Source organism: Cervus canadensis, chromosome X, assembly GCF_019320065.1.
Source record: "Cervus canadensis isolate Bull #8, Minnesota chromosome X, ASM1932006v1, whole genome shotgun sequence".
Taxonomy (NCBI): Eukaryota; Metazoa; Chordata; class Mammalia; order Artiodactyla; family Cervidae; genus Cervus; species Cervus canadensis.
The window spans coordinates 118,661,972-118,685,742 of NC_057419.1; the positions used below are offsets into that span (position 1 = coordinate 118,661,972).

Here is a 23,771-nt window from a genome sequence, read left to right on the forward strand (position 1 = left end):
TTGGAACCAGTCTGTTGTTCCATGTCCAGTTCTAACTGTTGCTTCCTGACCTGCATACAGGTTTCTCAAGAGACAGGTCAGATGGTCTGGTATTCCCATCTCTTTAAGAATTTTCCACAGTTTATTGTGATCCACACAGTCAAAGGCTTTGGCATAGTCATAAAGCGATTAAAATAGCTGTATGTTTTTCTTGGAACTCTCTTTGCTCTTTTCCGATTGATTCAGCACATTTGGCAATTTGGATCATCTCCGTATTCTTCTGCCTATTTCTAAATCCGGCGTTGAAACATCTGGGAAGTTCCACCGGTTCACATCAACTGATTTGAAGAACCTGCTTGGAGAAATTTTTGAGCGAATTGACATTTTGCCTAGTGTGTGAGCATTGATGTGCAGTGATGTAACAGTTTGCAGGCATCTTTGGCATTCACCTTTCGGGATGGAATGAAAAGTTTCCCTTTTCCTATGTCCTGTGTCCACTGAGTTGAGTTTTCCAAACATGGCTGATTATTGAGTGGCAGCACATTGCATCAGCATCAATACTCATAGGGGATTGAAAAATAGATCAGTTGGCAATATCCATACACCTTCTACTAGCTTTTGCTTCTATGATTGCTTCATAAGGCCCCACTTAACTTTGCCACTCCAGGATGTCTGGGCTCTAGGTGACACACGAGCCATCTGCGGTTATCTGAGATACAATTATTTAAGATCTTTTTGGTATAGTTCTGTTGTTATTCTATGCCACCTCATTTATATCCTTCTGCTTCTGTTAGGTCCATACCATTTCTGTCCTTTATGGAGCCCATCTTTGCATGAAATGTTCTCTTGGTATCTCTAATTTTCTTGACGAGATCTCTAGTCTTTCCCATTCTATTGTTTTCCTCTATTTCTTTGCACTGATCACTGAGGAAGGCTTTCTTATCTCTCCTTGCTATTCTTTGGAACTCTGCATTCATGGGTATATCTTTCCCTTCCTCCTTTTCTTTTTGCTTCTGTTCTTTTCACAGCTATTTGTAAGGCCTCCTCCGACAGCCATTTTGCTTTTTTGCATTCTTTTTCTGGGGGATGGTCTTGATCCCTGTCTCCTGTACAATGTCATTAACCTCTGTCCATAGTCCATCAGGCACTCTGTCTATCAGATCTAGTCCCTTAAATCTATTTCTCTCTTCCACTGTATAATCGTAAGTGATTTGATTTATGTTATACCTGAATGGTCTAGTGGTTTTCTCTAGTATCTTCAATTTAAGTCTGAATTTGGCAATAAGGAGTTCATGATCTGAGCCCCAGTGCAAAAAGAATAGAAGGAACTTTGGGGGTGAAAAAGAGAAGAAAGAACAGTTTTTTAAATGAAGCCAGTAAGAAAACCAAGTAAAATTTTATGTGGTGTGTTGCTGAGGTACAGCTAAAGTGTAAAAACCAATAAAAAATACAGTAAAATGAAGATAGATGACTTGATACCTAGGTAAGCACATAGCTATACGTAGGACTGTAACAAGAAGCCAATAAAAAAGACAATACAGAAAAGAAAAGAGAGAAGAAGTAAAGAAGAGTGTTTAAACAGTGGAGACACTGAGAGGAGAAGGAAGGAAGAGAAGGAGTGGAGAGGCTGTTGTGACAGAGGGAACAGGCTGTTAGCGGGAGAAAGATACGGAGAAAAGTAATGAAGGACAAAGGAGAAGAGGGTGGAGGGAGAGTGAGAGGAATATAGGAAGAAAGAGGGGGAGAGAAGCAGTGGGGAAAAGCGAAGAGGAAGGAGAGGGAAGGAGGGAGAAAAAGGGCTTGCAGGCCAGCAGGCGAAGAAGACAGAAAAGCCAGAGAGGGTGAGAGAAAGTCATCAAGAGACATAGAGAAGGGGGAGGGAGGGAAGGAAGACAGGAAAAGAGAAGAGAGACACAGTGAAAGAAGGGAGCAACAGATACACAGGAAAGAAGGACTGGAGGGAGAGAGGACGGAAGGAAAGAAGGAAAGGGGGGAAGGAAAGGATGGAAAATGGAAGGAAAAGAGGAATGAGAGGAAAAATAAGAAAAGGACAAGTCATTCAAAAAGGAAAAGGTAAGAGATTAAAGATGCGCATGAAAGTGTTTGAAAAGGAGTAGCCAGTAAGAAAAAAATCAAGTACCATGGTCTGTACAAATGAAAGAGATTTAAAGATGAGAAGGAATAATTTTTTAAAGACCCTAATATATAGATCAAAAAATAGACAATTTATAGTTCGGTAGCAGGCAGTCAGATGGTCAGAACAGACTATAAATAGGAAGTACCAGTAAAAAAAGAGGTATTAAAAAAAAAAGCATAAGAAAAATTGAGCAAAAAATGAAAAGCAGCAGGCAGGAAGAAAAACGGAGTAAAAGAAGGTGGGAAGAAGGGATGGAGGGGAGGAGAGCAGGCAGGCAACTTGAAATAGAATGAATTGATAGGAGAAAGTAAAAGGAGAAAGAGTTTGAAAGTGAGAGAAGCAAAAAAATAATAAAAAATAAAAAAAAGAAAGAGAAGCTTGAAAAGATGGACTCAGTAAGAAACTCAAATAGGACTGTGGGGATGAGAGATTTAAAGCGAAGTTGGGTTGGATGCATGAGACAAGTGCTCAGGGCTGGTGCACTGGGGAGACCCAGAGGGATGGGATGGGGAGGGAGGTGGGAGGGGGGGTCGGGATGGGGAACACATGTAAATCCATGGCTGATTCATGCCAATGTATGGCAAAAACCACTACAATATTGTAAAGTAATTAGCCTCCAACTAATAAAAATAAATGGAAAAAAATAATAAAGAGAAGTTGTTGAAGAAGACAGTAAAAGATAGATAAACAAAAAACAGATTATAATTTTAAAAGAAGCCAAGTAAGAAAGATAATAAAGACAGTGTTGAAAAGAGAAAGATGAGAAGGAAACAAAAAAGTGTAAAAACAGGTCCCTGTAAAAATACAGTAAAATCAAGCAAGAAAAAAGAAAAGAAAAGAATGCATCCATACATGGAGGCAAAGGAAACAAATACAGAGTGGGAAAGAAAGGGAATGAGAAAGAGACATGGGAAATAAAGAAAGAAGGGAGGGAACAAAAGAAAATAAAGAGGATGCTAGGAATAAGTAGAAAAGAAGAGTAAAATAAAGGAGACAAAGAGAACAAAAGAATGATTGAAATAGGGAGAGGAGATTGAAAAAGAGGACCCAGTGAGAAAATTAGCACAGTAGGTGGGAAAGGGGAATTCAAAAAGAAGTCAGTCACAAAAGAAAATTAAATAAATATGTATATACAGAGATAATTAATAGACATTTTTAAAATGAAAACAGCAAGTCAGAAAACTGAACAGGAAAAGCAGAAGGAAGGAGAGAGGGAGGGGGGAAGGAGAGAAGAAGGGGTAAGGGAGGATGCATGGTCAGGGAGGGAGACAGAAAGGAAAGGAGGGAGGCAGGCAGCCAGCAGACAGAGAACAGAGACGCAGTGAAAGGGAGAGCTAGAGAGACACAGCCAGGAATAGAGGAAGGAAAGGAATTAGGAAAGAAGAGGTTTAAAAGGAAGAGACTCAGGTACAGTTGGGAAAGGGGAGAATGACAGATTTTTTAAGTCAATAAAAATACAGTAAAATGAAGATGATCGACAGGTACATAGCAAGGAAGATAGGTAAGTACACAGGTTTAGGTAGGTGGAACTGTAAAAGGGCAATCCAGTTAAGACAGTATAAAGGAAGGAGAGGAGGGGAGCGGGTGGGGAGAAAGAGAAGTTTACAAAGGAGCCAGTAAAAACTTAAGAAGGAAGGAGAGGGACTTTCCTGGTGGTCCAGGGGCTAAGACATTGCACTCCCAATGCAGGGGGCCTGGGTTTGATCCCTGGTCAAGGAACTAGATCCCACATGCCACAACTAAGATCCAGTGCAGCCAAATAAATAAGTCAAAACATTATTTTAAAAAATGGAAGAAGGGAGAGAGGGAGGGAAGGAAATAAGGAAGGCAGGGAGGGGGAGCAGGGAGGGAGGAAGGAAATCAGTTTAGAAAGGATGTGTCAGAAGACAATTACATGAATAAATAGAATGAGAGAGAAGGATACAGTAAGAAAATTAAGTATAACTGTGCAGGGGGGGGAAGAGCTCTAAAAGGTAGAAGTCAATACAGAAAGAGTACAATGAACATAGATCATTAATAGCTGGATAGATAGCTAGGTAAGTAGGTATTTATGTATGTAGGTAGGTCTATGGATATAAAAAGAGAGAAGAAAGAGGGGGGAGGTAAGAATGGAGGGAGGGAGGGGTGAATAAAAGGAAGAAAGGGGAGGGAAAGAAAGTTTATAAGGGAAGAATCTGTGGGAAAAGGGCTAACATAAAGAGTGTGATCGTGAGAGGCAGCAAGAGAATGCTGAAAAGGAGGAACTAGTGAGAAAATAAAGTCATGGACAGGAGAAAGAGATCTAAAAATACATTAAAATAGATAGGAAGATTGGATAGAAAGATAAACAGATTTTAAAAATAGAAGCCAATAAGAATGGCAGTATAAAAGAGCTGCAGAAGACAGAAGAAAAAATTTTAAGGGGAGTCACTTAAAAGGTATAAGAAATTAAAATAGATAACCAACAAGGACCTACTGTATAGCACAGAGAACTCTATTCAATATTTTGTGATAACATGAGGGAAAAGAATCTGAAAAGTGTGATTCATAGAAACGGAATCACTTTACACCTAAAACTAACACAACCTTGTTAACCAACTATATGCAATAAAGCATAAATAAATAAAAATTTAAAACTATAAGAGGGGAGGGAGGGAGAGGAGGGATAAAAGCAAAGGTTTAGAGATGAGACTGCAGGAAAAAGTTAAAGATAGAGAGAGTGGGCGGGGAGCCCAGGCAAGGCAGGGCATGGGCCTTGTGACTCAGCCTCTCATGGGAGCAGGCCTCCATGGCAGGCCCTTGCCAAGCCCAGCCGCCAGCCCGGGGGCCTGAAGTCACCACTCCTGTTTATAGCCTGGGTTCTTCTGGGGTTCCCTATGCAAATTCCAAAGGAACTGGTTATCTAGCTGGTTTCCCCATGAGCCTTTTCCCTCAACCTATATCTTGGAGCACATCCTACCTTCCAAACAGGTACCCTGCTGACTGCCCACTTCCAACTCCTGTCGCCCCCCGCCCCGACCACTGTGCCAATGTATGCAGCCCCAAGAATGCCTGCTTACAGCTCTGTGCCCCCTCCGTGGTCACCCCACAAACATTTGCAGATAGAGCTGTGTAATCACATCACGGAGGGTCCACAGCTGGTGCTGCAGGCCTCGTGTCTCCAACCAGGACTTTCTTCTTTATGCTCTAGTATGTACGCTTAGTCACTCAGTCGTGTCCGACTCTTGGCAGCCCCATGGACTGTAGCCAACCAGGCTCCTCTGTCCGTGGGATTCTCCAAGTAAGAATACTGGAGTGGGTTGCCATTCCCTTCTCCAGGGGTTAATGCTCTAGACAATTAGCTAAACACTACCACGGCTGACCCAGCAGGTCCCAGCGCACTCAGTCTCCACCTGACTCTGTGGGTTGGTCTTAAAGCAAATCCTGTTTGGTGGGCTGTCAGGCAATTTTTTAGCTAACTGTAATTAAACAAAGGGAGTATTAATCTATTCTGAATCATATCTAGTTGAATGCATGTTTAAAAAAAACGTAAAAACAAAGCTCACGTAATTTATCCACAGTGATGCAGAATCATCATATGCAAAACTCAAAAGTATGGAAAAGTATTTTACAACTTGTGTCACTAATGACTGTCATAATATTTGTAAAGTCTTAAAGTTAAAAAAAGAGAGACTGTGTGAGTAAGAATATCAAGTACAATTGTGTGTGGTATGGGAGAGATTTAAAAGTACAAGTCAGTAAAGAGACAGTAAACATACATAGATGATTGATAGCTAGATGGACAGCTAGGTATGTAGGTATGTACAAAGGAAGATAAATATATGATTGATGGAAAGAAAAGACAGAGATAGATTAATCCAAACATGCACACATATGGAAAGGGCATTAATAGGCAGAAGCCAATAAAAAAGAAAGAAAAACTTAGAAATGGATGCAAAGAATGATTTAAAAAGAGGATACTAAAAGAGAATAAAAGAATGGAAGGGGAAAAGTTAGAGACAGAGGAGGAAAGGAAAGATGGAGAAAGAGTAAAGAAGGAATTAAGGAAGGTAGAGGGTGAAGCATTGAGGGAGAGGATGGGAAAAGAACATTAATGAACAAGAAAGAGATGAGAGAAGAAAGGAAATATGAAGGGGGCAAGAGAGTGGGGACGGAAGAAAGAATCAAAGAAGGGAAGGGGACAGATAAAAAGAAGACCGAGACAGGAAAGAAACAGAGGTTATAGAGTCCCTAGAAAAAGAGTAAAATCAAAAGAGAAAAAATGTGAGTGTGAGATGAGAGTGATACATGGGTTCTATCCCTGATCTGGGAAGATCCCACACGTTGTGGAGCAACTGAGCCTGTTTGCCACAACTACTGAGCCTGTGATCTAGAGCCCACGAGCTGCAGCTGCTGAAGGCCGCGTGCCCAAGAGCTCATGCTCCACAATAAGAGAAGCCACCACAATGAGAAGCCTGCACACCGCAACTAGATAGTAGCCTTCACTTGCCACAACTAGAGAAAAGCCCACACAGCAATGAAGACCCAGCACAACCAAAAATAAATACATAAAAAAATTTTTTTGAAAAGAGAGAAGAGAAGAAAGGGGAAGAGAGAGAAAGAAGTTGTTTTAAAAAGATAATAACAAATATCATTACAAAAAATTTAAGAGAATAAAATAAGTTCTAAAAGGAGGAACCAATAAAGAATGCATAGAGCAAGAATGACAATAAAATATAATGGAAGTAAAGAGAATGGAGGGAAAGAGGGAGAAAAGAAAATCAAGATTTTTGAAAGGATGAGGGAGCTTCCAGTTCAAGATGGCAGAGTAGAGGACATGCAGTCATCTTCTCCTGCAAGAGCACCAAAATCACAACTAGCTGTTGAACAACCATTGACAGGAGGATGCTGGAACCCATCAAAAAAAGATACCCTACTTCCAAAGACAAGAAATTGCAATGATATGGTAGGAGGGGTGCAGTCACGATAAAATCAAATCCCATACCTGCCAAGTGGGCAGCCCACAAACTGGAGAACAATACCAAAGAAGTTCTCCCACTGTTGTGAAGGTTCTGAGCCCCACATCAGGCTTCCTAGCCTGGGGATCCCGCAAAGGGACTGAGACTCCCCAGGGAATCTAACCTTGAAGGCCAGTGGGATTTGATTACAGTACTTCCACAGGACTGGGGGAAACAGAGACTCCACTCTAGGAGGACATGAACAAAATCTTGCACACGCCAAGACCCAGGAGAAAAGAACAGTGATCCCACAGGAGGTTGAACCAGACCTCTCTGCTAGTATTGAGAGTCTCCTGTGGAGGCATGGGTCAGCAGTGGTTCACTGCAGAGATGGGGGTGCTAGCAGCAGCAATCCTGGAAGGTACACCTTGGCGTAAGTCTTCTTGCAGATCGCCATTAACCCTACCATAGAGCCTGTAGACCCCAGGGCTGGGTCTTGCACACTAAGTCACTTCAGTCGTGTCCAACTCTTTGAGACCCTATGGATTGTAGCCCACCAGACTCTGTCCATGGGATTCTCTAGGCAAGAATACTGAAGTGGGTTGCCATGCTCTCCTCTAGGGGATCTTCCCGACCCTGGGACTGAACCTGTATCTCTTATGTCTCCTGCATTGGCAGGCAGGTTCTTTACCACTCGGGCCACCTGGGAAGCCCTGGGGAGGGAGGGAGTGCAGGTCCATCCATCAGCAGATAATTGGATTAAAGCTTTACTGAATATGGCCCTGCCCACCAGAGCAAGACCCAGTTTTTCCCACTGCCAGTCCCTCCCATCAGGAAACTTGCACAACTCCCCTAGCCTCATCCACCAGGATACAGACAGAAGAAGCAAGAAGAGAACAATCCTGCAGCTGCCAGAATGAAAACCACATCACAGAAAGTTAAATCAAAATGAAAATGCAGAGAGTTATGTCCCAGATAAAGGGACAAGATAAAACCTGAAGTGGAGATAGGCAACATAAAGGATTCAGAATAATGATAGTGAAGATGATCCAAGATCTCAGAAAAAGAATGGAGAAGATGCAAGAAATGTTTACCAAAGACACAGAAGAACTAAAGAACAAAAAACCAGATGAACAATACACTGGAAACAATCAGTAATAGAATAACTGAGGCAGAATGGATAAGTAACCTGGAAGACAGAATGGTGGAAATCACTGCCACAAAACAGAATATAGAAAAAAGAATGGAAAAAAAAAATGAAGACAGCCTAGGAGACCTCTGGAACAACATTAAACACACCAACATTCACATTATAGGGGTCCCAGAAGAAGACAGACAGAAAGGACCTGAGAAAATATTTGAAGAGATAATAGCTGAAAGCTCCTCTAACATGGGAAAGGAAATAGTCAGCCAAGTCCAGGAAGCACATAGAGTCCCAGGCAGGATAAACCCAAGGAGGAGCACACCAAGACACATAATAATGAAACTGACAAAAATGAAAGACAGATAAATATTAAAAACAAGGGGAAAACAACAAATAACATACAAGGGAACTCCCATAAGGTTATCAGCTGATTTCTCAACAGAAACTCTACAAGCCAGAAGGGAACAGCATTATATTAAAGTGATGAAAGGGAAGAACCTACAACCAAAACTCTACCCGGCAAGACTCTGCTTCAGATTTGATGGAGAAATCAAAAGATTTGCAGACAAGCAAAGTTAAGAGAATTCAGCACCACCAAACCAGCTTTACAACAAATGCTAAAGGAACTTCTCTAGGCAGGAAACACACGAGAAGGAAAAGACCTACACAAAATAAACCCCAAACAATTAAGGAAATGGCAATAGTATCATATATACTGATAATTACCTTAAATGTAAATGGATTAAGTACACCAAACAAAAGACATAGACTGGCTGGGTGGATGAGAACATGTGCATATATGCACTTCCACTTACCATATCACTCTACTGAACCCCAAAATTGTATGTAATTTTTTTATATTGTTAGGATAATCATGTTTCCATTATGGCTTGCAATTGTAATTATCTTTTATTTTTTTTTATGGAGGTGAGTTTTTTTCCATTTATTTTTATTAGTTGGAGGCTAACCTTTTATTTTTTGTCTGACTATTGATTGTGAAAACTGATGAACATCTTTTACTATTGTGGTTACCTAACTGTTATTCACTTAATACCATTGTATTATGATTGGTCAACAGAAAATAATAAAGTTCTACATCACTAAAACTACCATTTAATAGAAAAACTTGTAATCACTTTTTAAAAACCAGATGCATATCAGAAATATCTTGGAATTTTTTGAAAAATACAAATGCCCAGGTATTGCTTTTTTTCTCCAGAGCTTCAGATGTGTTTCTAATGAGCAGCTATGTTTAAAAGCAACTGGACTATATGATGATCTTTTACTTTTATCTAGTTTGTTTCACTTTTCCTATTTCATATTTAGTGCTCCCATTTCATTTAGTTTATGTTTTCCAATGTCTTTTTTTTTTTTTTTTGACGTTCTTTCTCAAGCCTTTATCAAGTGTAGTAGAAGAGCTTTTGTATACGTATAGAGAGAGATATATAGTATGGGTAATATATATACATATATTTTAGAAAGCTTATGAATTTTTGCCTAGCTAAAAAAATTATGACATTTATGGCATTCCACTTACTATGAATAGAATGCTAGATTTCTAATTTATATATTCACTCAGAAGTTAGATATAGTTCCATGTATTTTGCATCTGGTATTCCTGCTAAAAGTCTAGAAAGTTTATCACCTTAGTGATTTTTTAAAAATTTGAATGAGGCTTGAAACTTCTAGTCCAATTCTGAGGATATAAAGAAATACTATGTTGTAAAAAAAAAAAAAAAACGAAAATCAACATGTGATACAGTTACTAAATAAAGTGTAGACTTTGTCCAAGTTTCACACACACAAAAAGAGTGGATATATGTATAACTGATTCACTTTGCTGTGCATTTGACACTGACACAACATTGTAAATCAACCCTACTCCAACACGTAAAAATTGTTTAAAGGGATGAGGCTAGGAAAAAATATTAAATAAAAAACAAAATGTGAGTGAGAGACACTGAGGAGATTAAAAAGAGATGCTGATAAAATTAAATATAATTGAAGGCATGGAGAGAGAGAGATCTGAAAGGAATCAGTTTAAAATGGTAAAATAATGGTACATTGATGACTATCAGATGACAGGTTGATAGATAGATATTCATAAAGGAGAAAGCAGTAGTAGTAAGACAGGACAAAGAATACAGAAAATGAGAGAAGAAAAGAAAGTTTTTTTTTCAAAGGAGAAGTTAAAAGAAGAAAGGAAGAATCGATTTATAGATAAAGGATGAGTCAGGGAAAAGAATGGCATACAGAAGGAGAAGGAATGTAAGAGTGTGATGGAGGATCAGTAGGAAAACCAAGTACAACTGTGTGATGTGCGAATAGTTAAAAGCAGAAGGCAATAAACTTAACATAAAGCTAAATGATTGATGCCTATGAGGATAGCCAGCTAGATAGGTAGGAAATTTAGGTAGAAAGAAGTTTTTACAGGAGAAGGCAGTTGTAAGGACAAGAATGTATAAAGAAAGAGAGGAAAGGAAAGAAAAAAGTTTTAAGAGTAGTAATAGAAGAAGGGGGCAGGGAGGAAGGAAAGGCTAAGGAGGAAAAACGAAGGAAGACAAGAGGGAGGAAGGGTGGTAGGGTGGATGATGAAAGGAGGTAGGAGGAAGGAATAAAGACGTGAGGAAAGGAAGGAGAGACAGGAAGGAAAGAGAGAGGAGGGACTTCCCTAGTGGTCCAGTGGCTAAGACTCCGAGCTCCCAATGCAGGGGGCCTGGGTTCCATCCCTCTAGGTAGGTAGAACCTTAAAAGGACAATCCAGTACAGACAGTGTAAAGAAAGGAGAGAGGAATGGGGAGCGAGGGGCAGGGAGAAAGAGAAGTTTAAAAAGAAGCCAGTATAAAAGCTTAAGAAGGAAGAAGAGGGACTTCCCTGGTGGTCCAATGGCTAAGACTCTGCACTCCCAACGCAGGGGGCCTGGGTTTGATCCCTCATCAGGGAACTAGATTCCACATACCATAACTAAGACCCAACCAAATACACAAATATTTTAACCATAATAATAAAATAAATTTCACTTTAAAGAGAAATAGTGAGGAAAAGAAAAATCTTTAAAAATAGGAGACAATGCAAAAAGAATGGAAGAAGAGTGGAAAGAGAGAACTAGGGAAGGAATGGAAGAAGGAAAGAGGAGAGAAAAGGGATGACAGAAGGAAGAGGTAAAAATAGAGGAGGAAAGACAAAGAGAAGAGGACAATGAATGAAGCAGAGCTAGAAGGGACAGAAAAAAAGCTTTTAAAGAAGGACAAAAAGAAGAGGCAAGATAGAAAGGAGGAAGTGGGAGGAAAGACAAGTCTAAAATGATGAGCCTGTAGAAAGTGTAAAATATAAAAGAAATGAAACAGAGTGTGAAGGGCTTGAAAAGGACACATTAATAAGAAAATTAAGCACAATTGTGGACAGTGGGGAAAGAAATCTGAAAAGAAGCTAGTTAAAATATTTCAGTGATATAAGATTCATAGATGAATTGACAGGAGGGTAGGTTGATAAGTAGGAAAGTATATAAAATATAAATAGATAGAACCATAAATAGGTGATTGATAGATGATTAATGGTTAGATGGATAGATAGGTCTTATTTTTAAAAAGAACCGAGTTTTTAAAAGTCAGTGCATAAAAGATAGAAAAAGAGAAAGGGAAAGAAGTTAAAAAATATTTTTCAAAGGGGCCAGTACATAGAGAATAAAAGAAAAAGGGAAGATGGGCAGGACAGGATAGGATAGGGTAAAATAGGAAAGAGAAACAGGAAGGCAGGGAAGCTGCATGCAGACAGGCACAGAGAAGAGAGAAATACAGAAAGAACAAGAAAATGAACAGAAATAGAATAACAGAAGGAAAGAATGGAGGAAGAAAGGAAGACAGATGAAAGCAAAAAAGAGAATAGGTTTCAAATGGAATAAATTATAAGAAAATGTAAAATAGAGAAAAATACGAGAATGAGAGACAGAAAGGAAAGAAAAAAGGAGAGTCAGAGACAGAAAGGAAGAATGTCTCACAGGCCAAAAAGTTTTAAAAGTAGGAGCCAATTTAAGAGTGAGTGACAGCCGGATACAGAGCCAGCCAGCTAGGTAGATAGATAGGTAGAAAGAACAGGTTTGTAAAGGAGAAAGCAGTAGTAAAGATAATAGCAAAATGTATAAAGAAAGGGAGAAGGAATCAAAGAAAATGTTTTGAAAAAGAAGTAGTATAAACAAAGCAAAAGAAGAATGGAAGGAAGGAGGAAGGGAAGAAAAAAGGAAATGGGAGAGAGAAGGGGGAGGGAAGAGGAAGGAGACAGGAATGAACAGAAGGAGAGAAAAGCAAATGAAAGGATGAGAGAGAGAGCATGGGTGGATGCATGGAGAAAGGAAAGGAGGAGGCAGGGGGAAGGAAGAAAGACATGAGGAAAGGGTGAATGGGCAGTGGACAGCAAGCAGGGAGGAAGGAATGAAGTGAGGGAGGGGAGGGGGAAGACATGCATGCAGGCAGGGAAAGAAGAGAGACAGGCAGAGACCATGAAAGAAATGGAGTGAGGAAAAGACAAAGAGGAGAAAGTGAGAGGAGGCAGGAAGGAGGAAAGAAGGAAGGGAGGATGTAGGGAACAAGGAGAGAAAGCTCTAAAAAAGAGGAACTCAGTTAAAAACAAATAAATAAAGATTCATGGAGAACAGCTAGGTAGTTTGGTAGGTTGATGGACAGACGGGTAAGTAGACAGGATTTTATGTGGAAGATCTAGTTTTTAAAAGTCAATATTAAAAAGATAAGTGAAGAAGAGAAACAGGTTTAAAAGAGGAAACCCAAAAAATGAATATAAGAGGAAGAGAGGGGGAAGGAAGTAAAGGAGAAGGAAGGAAAGGAAGAAGGAGGTCAGGAAGGCAGGAAGTAGGGGAGATGGGGAGGGAAGGAGGAAGGCAGGCAGGCAATAAGTTTACAAAGGATGGGACTTGCATGCTGGCTCAGTGGATAAGAATCCACCTGCCAATGCAGGGGACACAGGTTCGGTCCCTGGTCCAGGAAGATCCCACAATACGGTGCAGCAACCAAGCTCACGTGCTGCAACTACTGAGCCCACACTCTAGAGCCTGTGAGCCGCAACTACCGAGCCTGTGTGCTACAATTACTGAAGCTCTCATGCCCTAGAGTCTGGCTCTGCAATGAGAAGCCTGCCCACCGCAACTAGAGAGTAGGCTCTGTTTGCTGCAACTAGAGAAAGCCTGCAAGCAGGAACAAAGACCCAGCACAACCAAAAATAAATAAAAATTTAAAAATAAAGGGTGAGTCAGTAGGAAAGACAGCTAAAGAAGGGAAGAGAATGTAAGAGTGAAAATGTAGGAACCATTCTCCTACAAAAAACCTAAAACAGTTGTGTGGCAGGGGACAGATTGTAAAAGTAGGAGTCAGGAAAGCAAAGACAAAAATAAAGACAAAGATAAATGGTTGAGAGCCGAATAGGTAGGTAGGCAGTTATACAGATGATAGGTAAGTAGGGAGGTAGGTATATCATTTTTAAAGTGGAAGCCAGTAAGGAGGAATGCATGAAAAAGAGAATGAGGAAGATCAGGAAGGAAAAAATAAAAGGGGAGCCAGCAGAAAGAGAGTAAAAGGAGGATGGGAGGAAGGAAGACAGGAGGGTGGGAAGGGTAAAGATAAAGAAGGAAGGAAGGAAGATAGGAAGAAAGGATGGTGGAACAGAAGTAGGAAATAATGAAGAAAGAAAAGAGGTTTATAAATGATGAGTCAGTAGAGGAAAGTGAGAAAAAGCAGAAAAAGACAATGTGAGAATGAGGGGGAGAACCAATAAAGCCAAGTACAATTGTGTGTGATGGAGGGAGATGGGTTTAAAAAGTAGAAGTCAGTTTTTTTAAAAAGAGAATACAATATAGATGGATAGACGGCTAGGTAGGTAGAGGGATGGGTAGGTATGGCAGATAGGTAGGTAGATGATAGGTAGAAACATACATACATACATACATGCATGCATACATACACACATAGAACTGATTTGGAAAAGGAGAAACCAGTGAAAAGTCAATATGTGAAAGGTAGAGAGTTGGAAAGAGAAGAAATGAAATTAAAAGTGGATCACTAAGTAGTAAAAAGAAAGAGAAAAGAGAGGACAGGAGACAAGATGTGTTAGGAGGGACAAAAGAGAAAGAAAAAAGAACCAGATAAAAAGAAGTTTTAAGGGAAAGCAGAAAAGACTTCACTTTTTAAAAAAATGAGCAAGAGAATGGGTTCAAGAGAACTTTTAAAAAGGACCAGTCAGTAAACACAATGTGAGAGGGAAGAAAGAACGAAAAGTTCGTGAAGGAAGAGTCAGTAACAAAAGCTCACGGTTCAGTTCAGTGAGATGAGGCTGTAACCTTCTGCCTCTGAGACAGTGCATCACTTTAGCAGCCAGCTTTCTCCCTCCATCTTCAACTGTTAACTTCCCCTTCCAGTAGGAAGAAAGTTTCAGGTAGGCACCTTAAACAGTGCCCACCTCAAATGCTTTTTGAAAAAGAAAACATAAAAGAACTTGATGTTCACAGTATTACAGAGGCGACAGGAGAATGAAGATGTCTATTTCACATGTGAAATTGACATATCACTGTAACAAAGCCATCATGTTCTACCACGTCGACACCAAGGAATACACATAACTCTAATGAAAACCCAATTAGCACACATATAGTTTAGAATCCTTTTGTCTATTTCTGAATGATTAGAAACAGGAACAGCAGTCATGTTTTTCACAAATCAGGTATATATATGTATGGTTGCCTCAGCCAGATTTTTGAGGCACAACCAAGAATTGTCATGGCCATTGTGGGGTCTCCAGCACATGGCCTCCAGGGTCTCTAGCACAGGTATTATACTGGTCTGCATCCCTACACAAAGAAAAAGCCATGTGCTTCTTGAGCAGGACAGAGGGATGGAGTTTTTTCCCTTTTGCCAGAAGACAGTTCTGCCCCCCACCCCCGAGTAGAGCTTTAACTATACAAGATAATATTATAAAAGTGATTGTCCTGCCTCCCCTTCACATCTATCCTAAGGTTTCTTAACCTTGCCACTATTAGCATGTTGCACTAGATAATTGCTTATTATGGGGACCATCCCATGCATTGTAGTATGTGTAGCATCATATGTGGCCCCTATCCACTAGATGCCAGGAGAAATCCCCCTCTCTGATTTGTAACAACCAAAAATGTCTCCAGACATGTCCCAATTCCATTGTCCTCTGGTATACAAATTTGCCTCCCACTGAGACCTACTACGTACCCTCTCCATTTTCTCCCCATATACAGATTAGGATATGGTTCTCCCCCTAGTGGGCATAAAAGGATAAATAGAATCTATCTTGAATAACTTTGTCATCACCACTATTTATTTTTTTTTTATTTTAAGCTGCTTATCCAAAGATCAAGAAAATGAGTGTCACTGTCGGTCACCAGACGTCACACCAAGGACAAAAAAGTAATTGAAATAATTAGAAATACTAAAATAGTCATTTGTGCTTCTTTCCCAAAGGTGTTGTCTGGGGCAAGAGGTGTGGCTTATGTTTTTACTCCTCTAAGTGTCAGCAGTATGGGCATCACTGAGGCACAGTCCTAGGCACTGCCCCAGTACTGAATCAGAACCTGCATTTTCACAAGACCCCAGTGCATGACATGCACATTGACTTTTGGGGAACACAGGCTTCCATAGCTCCATGAAGGCAGAATAAAGTAAGGGTGCTTGGATGACTATTTGTCCTCTGCTTCCTCTGGTCTTCAGAGACATGCCCTATCTCCACTGAGATAGTGCTTGGCCTGTCATCATTCACAGTTAAATTGGCTATCACTGCAGTGACTCATGGTCTGCTCTCGCTGGGCTTACTAGAACCGTCTGGATTTCCCACTCCACCTGAGTCCTGACTGCCTGCTCCATAACACTCTGGGAGGAGCCTTCTTACCCCCAGCCCAATGACTCCTCTTGACGAGCTTCCCAGCTAGACCCTCAACCCTTTCTCAGCCACGTGTATACCACATGGGAACCAAGAATGGCTTAAGAAAGCAAAACTTCAATCTGTATGTAACATTCTTATTTAAAAAATATCTGAAACAAAAAAACAAGAAAGCAAAAACTCAAGGGGAAATAGGGAGAAGTGGGTCAAATGGTACATATTTTCAGCTGTAAGATGAATAAGGTCTGAGGATCTTATGTATAACATGGTGACTATAGTTGAAAACACTGTACTGTATAATTGAAATTTGCTAAGAACAACAACATGATAAATATGTGAGGTGATGGATGTGTTAATTAACTAAATGGGGGGGAGAAATCCTTTCACGGTATACATATATATCAAATCACCACAATGTACACTTTAGCTATCTTACAATTTTATGTGTCCATTATATAAGTCAGTAAAGCTGAAATGTTTTAAAACTGAAAGAAAAAGAAAGCAAAACCTCAGCGAGAGCCTTGCTCTGCCTGACCACACTGTATTACAAAGTTTGGAGTCCATGACCCCGGTGAGGAGGAAGTCGGAGTAGGGGTAGCCAAGGAAATCTCTTTCTGGAGTCTTAAACAGAGAGCTGAGCAATAGTTCTTTTCTCTCCATTAACCTCAGTTATCAGAAGCACCAAGGCCCAAAGTATGTAAAATGTGAAGCCCTGTCTGATTTCTTTGGTCTCCACTCACTCTCACACCTTCCCATTTTACCACCACCTCTGAGATGCTAAAGGAGTGGACATTTTCCCCCTAACTTTCCTAAAGTTATATCCTTTTTCTTCCTGAGCCCAGATAACTCTTATTTGGTAAGCTAAGGGTATCTCCAGGACACTATGAAGAATTTTCTCAACTAAGTATTCCAGGATGTTTCTACACAAAAAGGAAGATAAAACTTAAGGAAATTCTTGAGACAACTGCATGGCTTGCAAGGCATAATGTCTTGGTTGTGTCATCATTTTGGGGGATGACAGATACTGAATATTACATGGATGTTCATCATGGCATTTGTCCTGTTAAAAATTCTAACCTCTCCTTCCTTCCCTAGCTCCACCCCCAGTAAGTGAAAGCCTATGAAAGATGAGGGTAGAGATCTTGAGGGTAGAGATCTTGTACTTAGTCAAAAATGAAAAAGTAATATAAAATTTAAAATATAGCCCTGTTGCATAATGGCTGTTTCTCACTTCTCAAGCCCCAAAAGTGAGTACAACAAAAGGTGGTCTCCAGACCTACATCTAGAAGGCATAATCACCATAAAAAAAAAAGTAAAATATAAAAAAAAAAAAAAAAAGTAAAATATAGAAAAACATGTAATATATGTAATGTGACACTGAAATAAACTTGGGCAAAAGCCATGAACAAACATTTTACTGAAGATACACAGATGGCAAATAAGCGCACAAAACACTGTTTAATATCATTAGTCCCTAGGGAAATACAAATCAAACCACAATGAGATACCACTACACACCCAGTAGAATGTCTAGTAGAATTTAAGTAACTGACCATACCAAGTATTTGCAAGGACTTGAAGCAACTAGAACTGTCTGACATTGCAGATGGGAATGTAAAATGGTACAACCACTGTGGAAAACATTTTGGCAGCTCAAGTTAAACTACATCTGCCATGTGATTCAGTCATTTCACTCCTAGGTAGGTGCCCACAAGATATGAAAATGTATGTTCAGATAAAGACTTGTACATCAGTGTCCATAGCAGCATTATAGTCAAATTGGAGACAACCTAAATGCCCTTCAGCAGGCAAATGGATAAACTAGTGTATCCATACCATGGGATACTACTCAGAAATAAAAAGGAATAAAGTGTTAATACAGGCAACAATATTGATGAATATCAAAATATGCTGAATGAAGGAAGCCAGATCACTACCCTCCCCCGACAAAAAAAAGGGTGGTACAACCCCTGTTTGATTCCATTTATAGCAAACCCTAGAGAATGCAAACTAATTTATAGTGAAGCAGATCAGTGATTGCCTGGGAGATAGGAGTAGAGAGAGGGATGAACTATAAGGGGACACAAGGAAACTTTTGGGGATGATGTAAATGTTTACCTTGATTATGGTGATGGTTTCAAGGGTTTATATATATATGTATATATATGCCAAAGCTAAATGGTATATATTTAAAATATGTTCAGTTTATTGTATTTCAGTTACAGTTCACTCAAGTTTAAAAATTAAATGATTTCTCTTCCATTTGCCTATAGGACCATCCCAGCATTTGTATAGTTCTCTAAAGACTCCTGAAAGATCAACCTCCTTGCATTCTCCACATGATATACAGAGTAACACAACAGAACAAAAGGTAGAAAGCTGTATGTCTCAGGTGCTTTGTATTGGCCACTCATTTATCTGGTTAATTTTTCTTCCTAGGGGAATATCCCCATTCACTGGGCATGGTACTGATTGGCTAGAAATAATGGAGTTCTACACAGATCTGAACCGTCTTCCTGGTAGAGAAGGTTCTGAGTCAGCTTCATGCTAAATGTACCATGTAGTTGAGCAGAAACTAACAAATATTTGATGATGATAACGATGATGATGACGATAGCTAATGTTTATTGACAACCTGCTGTGGGCCAGGTCCTAGTAGAAGGTAGGGGAAGGTGGAAGGAAGGGAAAGGGGGGAAAGTAGGTGACATAGGATACAAAGATAGAAAAGACATCACTGCTCTTGGGGATGCACTGTCCAAGGATCAGACACATAAACAAAAGTCCTTACAGTCAAATGAGAGGAGACTTTCATTTTGTATAAAATATGAAGCACAGAAAGTGTGGAGAAATAGCCCTGCCTAGAGAAATCTAAAAAAGCTTTATAAAAGGAGGGCTTCATTGAATAAGGTCTTGAAACATGAGTGGGACATTTTCAGATGAGTAGATGTGAGGATGTAGTGAGGCAGTATTGCAGACAGGCTTACAGTGTTAAGTAAAAGCATGAAAGTTCAAGCCAGCAAAACCAGAGCAGTGGAACAGAAGAGACTGAAATGGCAGGTTGAAGCCAGAGCTTTGTATCCCTTGCTGAAGTATGAATTTATTCTCTCAGTAGTAGAAAAACATTGCCGGTTTTTGAGTAGGATGTGAAATAAGAATGATTTGGGTTTTAAAAGATACTCTAGTTGCAGTGTGAGATAGCTACACAGAGGAGATTAGAGGCAGGATAGTTATGAGTCTACTGGGATAGTCCAGGTAAAAATGATAAAGGCCTGAACTAAGGCTGTGACAATGAGGGTGAACCAGAGGCCACAGATTTAAGATATTTCAGAGTCAGAGTATTTCAGGATTTGGTGACTCAACAGATGTGTGGACCCAGACAAAAGGAGATGACAATGATGGTGATGATTTAATTTTTGTGTGCAGGTTTTGTATGCTCTCATAGTGCTGAGGCCTACTTCTATCTCAGAACTCATTATCCTCCATCATATTTGTCTGTCTTTTCTACTGGGTGATAAACTTCTTGAGGTCAGGAATTATGTATCTTAGTTCCAGGCAGTGTACTCCATAAATATTAGACTGGATTAAACTGGCCTTATCTGAAATAAACAGAACAATTCTATGCTTTCTGGAATGGAGCACTGGATGATTATTATTGGTTATAGGATTATTATACCTATAACCAAAATGTGGAAGACAGACAAGTAGCAAGTTTGAAAAGATAGGAAAAGATAGTGTCAGTTCAGTTCAGTCGCTCAGTCGTGTCTGACTCTTTGAGACCCCATGAATCGCAGCACGCCAGGCCTCCCTGTCCATCACAAACTCCCGGAGTTTACCCAAACTCGTGTCCATCGAGTCAGTGATGCCATCCAGCCATCTCATCCTCTGTCGTCCCCTTCTTCTGCCCCCAATCCCTCCCAGCATCAGGGTCTTTTCCAATGAGTCAACTCTTCACATGAGGTGGCCAAAGTATTGGAGTTTCAGCTTCAGCATCAGTCCTTCCAATGAACACCCAGGGGCTGATTTCCTTTAGGATGGACTGGTTGGATCTCCTTGCAGTCCAAGGGACTCTCAAGAGTCTTCTCCAACACCACAGTTCAAAAGCATCAGTTCTTCGGCGCTCAGCTTTCTTCACAGTCCAACTCTCACATCCATACATGACCACTGGAAAAACCATAGCCTTGACTAGACGGACCTTTGTTGGCAAAGTAATATCTCTGCTTTTTAACATGCTATCTAGGTTGGTCATAACTTTCCTTCCAAGGAGTAAGTGTCTTTTAATTTCATGACTGCAATCACCATATGCAGTGATTTTGGAGCCCAAAAGAATAAAATCTGACACTGTTTCCACTGTTTCCCTATCTATTTGCCATGAAGTGATGGGACCAGACGCCATGATCTTAGTTTTCTGAATGTTGAGCTTTAAGCCAACTGTTCACTCTCCTCTTTCACTTTCATCAAGAGGCTTTTTAGTTCCTCTTCACTTTCTGCCATAAGGGTGGTGTCATCTGCATATCTGAGGTTATTGATATTTCTCCCGGCAATCTTGATTCCAGCTTGTGCTTCTTCCAGCCCCAGCGTTTCTCATGATGTACTCTGCATATAAGTTAAATAAGCAGGGTGACAATATACAGCCTTGACATACTCCTTTTCCTATTTGGAACCAGTCTGTTGTTCCATGTCCAGTTCTAACTCTTGCTTCTTGACCTGCATATAGGTTTCTCAAGAGGCAGGTCAGGTGGTCTGGTATTCCCATCTCTTTCAGAATTTTCTACAGTTTATTGTGATCCACACAGTCAAAGGCTTTGTACCTGGGTACAATATAAGCTTCATTTTAAACTAGTTAAAGTGAGGTACCTGTAAAAGATATCCAGCAAGAGGTTAATAATGTGTATTAGCATTGAGACCAGCACCTAGTAGAGAGGTAGAGATGAGGGGAAGGGGGAGATAAGATATTGTATTATTCTGATTGCTTTGGAATCAGCAAAAGTGTCTTTTAGAAGAATAAGTACTAATTAATTTTTTTCTTGAATGTTAAACCATACAGAAAGATAGAGAAACAATTAGGACATCATATTCTTCAAATGATGGAGGTAAGAAAATAAACAGTATTTATAATTGCTCTGATATCTTTTGGTTAAATAATTCATTTTGTCATATAGTCTTCAAAGTTGTGCTTTTTTCCCTGATTATAAGATACATGATTAATTTGATAAAGGAAGATAGAAGAATTATTCATGGTGGTAAATATAAGCATCACCTTTATAAGTGATTGCTGGGAGAATAGGCCTTCTGGAATCGACAAGGTGTGAGGAAGTTAGAGTCTGCTGTGCCTGCCCCTGTAAGTTCCCGACAATGTGGCCATTAGAGAGTGCCAGTGAAGAGAATTCTCCCCAGGAAGGTCTCTTTCACCATCTTTTCTCCCCAGACATAAAAATCCACCCTGTTTCCCATCTCCAGGGCTGGGCTAGAGATTAGCTAAGTCTCTATTCATCTCCGTAAAAGATTCCCATGCATACCCTCCACACTTACTAAGAGCTCTGGGACATCTTCAGCTGGGCGGCCCATGAGTACCTCAGATCCAACACGTGCAAAAGCAAATTCATCCCCAAACCAGCGCTCTGCTCCTCTTAACTTTATTCAGGCACAAAACCTGAGTCATTTTTGACTCTTTGCTATTTGCTCCAGTCTAGTCTGCCTCCTTAAATTCATAACTTTCCCTTCCTTTCCATTCATACTTCCTGTGCCATTAAGCACTGTAATAATTAGTCTCCAATCTCTTTTTCTTGTTGATCTGTCCTACATTTTGCTATGAATGTAACCTTCCTGAAATACAGCTTTGGACATATAATTCCTCTACCCAAAAGTCCTCTATGGTTCCCCTTTGCTTACTGAATGAAGTGCAGAACAGTTTGTTCTAGGGCAGGGGAGTGGTGGGAAGTTTAGCTGGCAAAGTAACTTAGAGCCAGTAGTCAAGGAGTTCAGGCTTGTCCCTAATGGCAGCAGTGGGCCCCTGGAAGCTGGTAAGCAGCGGACTTCAAAAAAAGGCATCTTATACTTAGAGATACTGCCTTAACTTCCATAAATAAATATATTCTTGATTATGGTAATTTTAGACTTTATGGCAGCCCAGCAAGAAGAACTACATAATTTTTTCATATTTAAAGTTACCTCTTCTTTTCCCTAGAAACTACTACACTTCAGAGTCCAGATGTTTCTGCGAAAACACCAGGTGTCTATAGATACTCTCTACAGGATACTTCAAAACAACAGGCAAGTATACTTTTCTTTTGTCCCAGATACACATAGAACCAATGAAGTATAAAATGAGGATCAAGATTGACATAACACAATTTCATTCATTAAATAACAATTCAGAACAGTCTTATCCCCTGAAATTAACCATCCTATAGTAAGATTTTATTTTAAAAAATTGAAATGCAAATCCGCAGTAATAATCTGTTACTTCAGACTTCCAATGCTTATGGCTATCTGTTGGGTTAGTGTTGCCATACTCTAAGTGTAGGGAATATCAATAACAACTAGTAAGCTAACAAAAGAAAAATGGTGAGCTTGAGATTTTAAATGTGTTAAATAGATCCAAAATTTGAATATTTGTCTCAATTCTTAATAGAAATTACCAGAAACAACGTGAGTGTTCTCACTTAGCTCTTAGGTATGTAGGCTTCTTAAAAGATGAGCTTCAAGTCCATTCACACAGGAAGCAACACATTGGACTTTCATGAATCATTTCTCTTCTCATGCTGATGGGTTGTACAGAAACAGCCATACTGCCTCATCCTCTCCCCTTTGTAGTCAGTGATCACTAAGTTGATGGTGGGAAATTGACAACAAACATTTAGGGTACAGCCTCTGGTCACAACATCTGTCATCTCTGTGGGTCACCAATTGGTCATTCACTTTCAGACTCAAACCCACATCCTTGGCTCCGTTAGCACTGTATTAAATGACTCACCTGTTCTAAAAAGTTAACAGATTTTCCTATATCCTATGTTAAATGCATAGTAAGTGACAGACTCAATTATATGTAACTCTTCAAATGTAACATGTTAGCCACGATATGCTTTTCTATATAAACAAATATTTATGAAACACCTGCTATGTCCAGGGTACTGTGCTACTGTATTAACATCCATAATCTGTATTCTCAGTATCTGAAGAAAGAATCTTAACTGCCTTAAGACAGTATATTAGTTGCACATCAGGAGTTAATAACTTTTCTCACTTGCCTCACTGTGCATGTATGCTAAGTCGCTTTAGTCGTGTCCAACTCTATGTGAGCCTATGGACAGCAGCCCACCAGGCTCCTCTGTATACAGGATTTTCTAGGCAAGAATAGTGGAGTGGGTTGCCATTTCTTTCTCCATGCCTCACTATAGAGTCAGAAAAAAAAAGTATTTTCTGAGTGTAGTATGGATGGCAAACTTAATACTACCAGTACATATGTTACCCCCAAAATAAGCAATAAACAAATTTAGACCATTTGTTTTTTAATGCTTTAAAATACATTGGACAATATAAGTCAAATTGTCACAAATACCTAATTCATTTTGATAAATAGTATGACCACTTTTATCACAACAAAATCCAGTACTATTTTCCAGCTTATCTCACCCATCCATCAGTGTCAAGAAATGTACTTCTGGTGGTTTGTGTTCAGTTCTCAGGCCTA

The 23,771-nt window shown here is 39.8% G+C and overlaps 1 protein-coding gene across 1 annotated transcript in view; it reads left to right on the forward strand.

Moving 5' to 3' along the window:
- Positions 1-23,271, forward strand: part of LOC122435708 (fibrous sheath-interacting protein 2-like) — a 32,251-nt gene extending 8,980 nt beyond the window's left edge. Inside the window, exons 8-12 of the mRNA XM_043459836.1 lie at positions 15,544-15,612; positions 18,355-18,452; positions 21,126-21,171; positions 22,266-22,351; positions 23,251-23,271. Of these exons, the coding sequence (XP_043315771.1) occupies positions 15,544-15,612; positions 18,355-18,452; positions 21,126-21,171; positions 22,266-22,351; positions 23,251-23,271 (320 nt within the window). The remainder of the gene's footprint in view (positions 1-15,543; positions 15,613-18,354; positions 18,453-21,125; positions 21,172-22,265; positions 22,352-23,250) is intronic.
- The last annotated feature ends 500 nt before the right edge of the window (positions 23,272-23,771 follow it).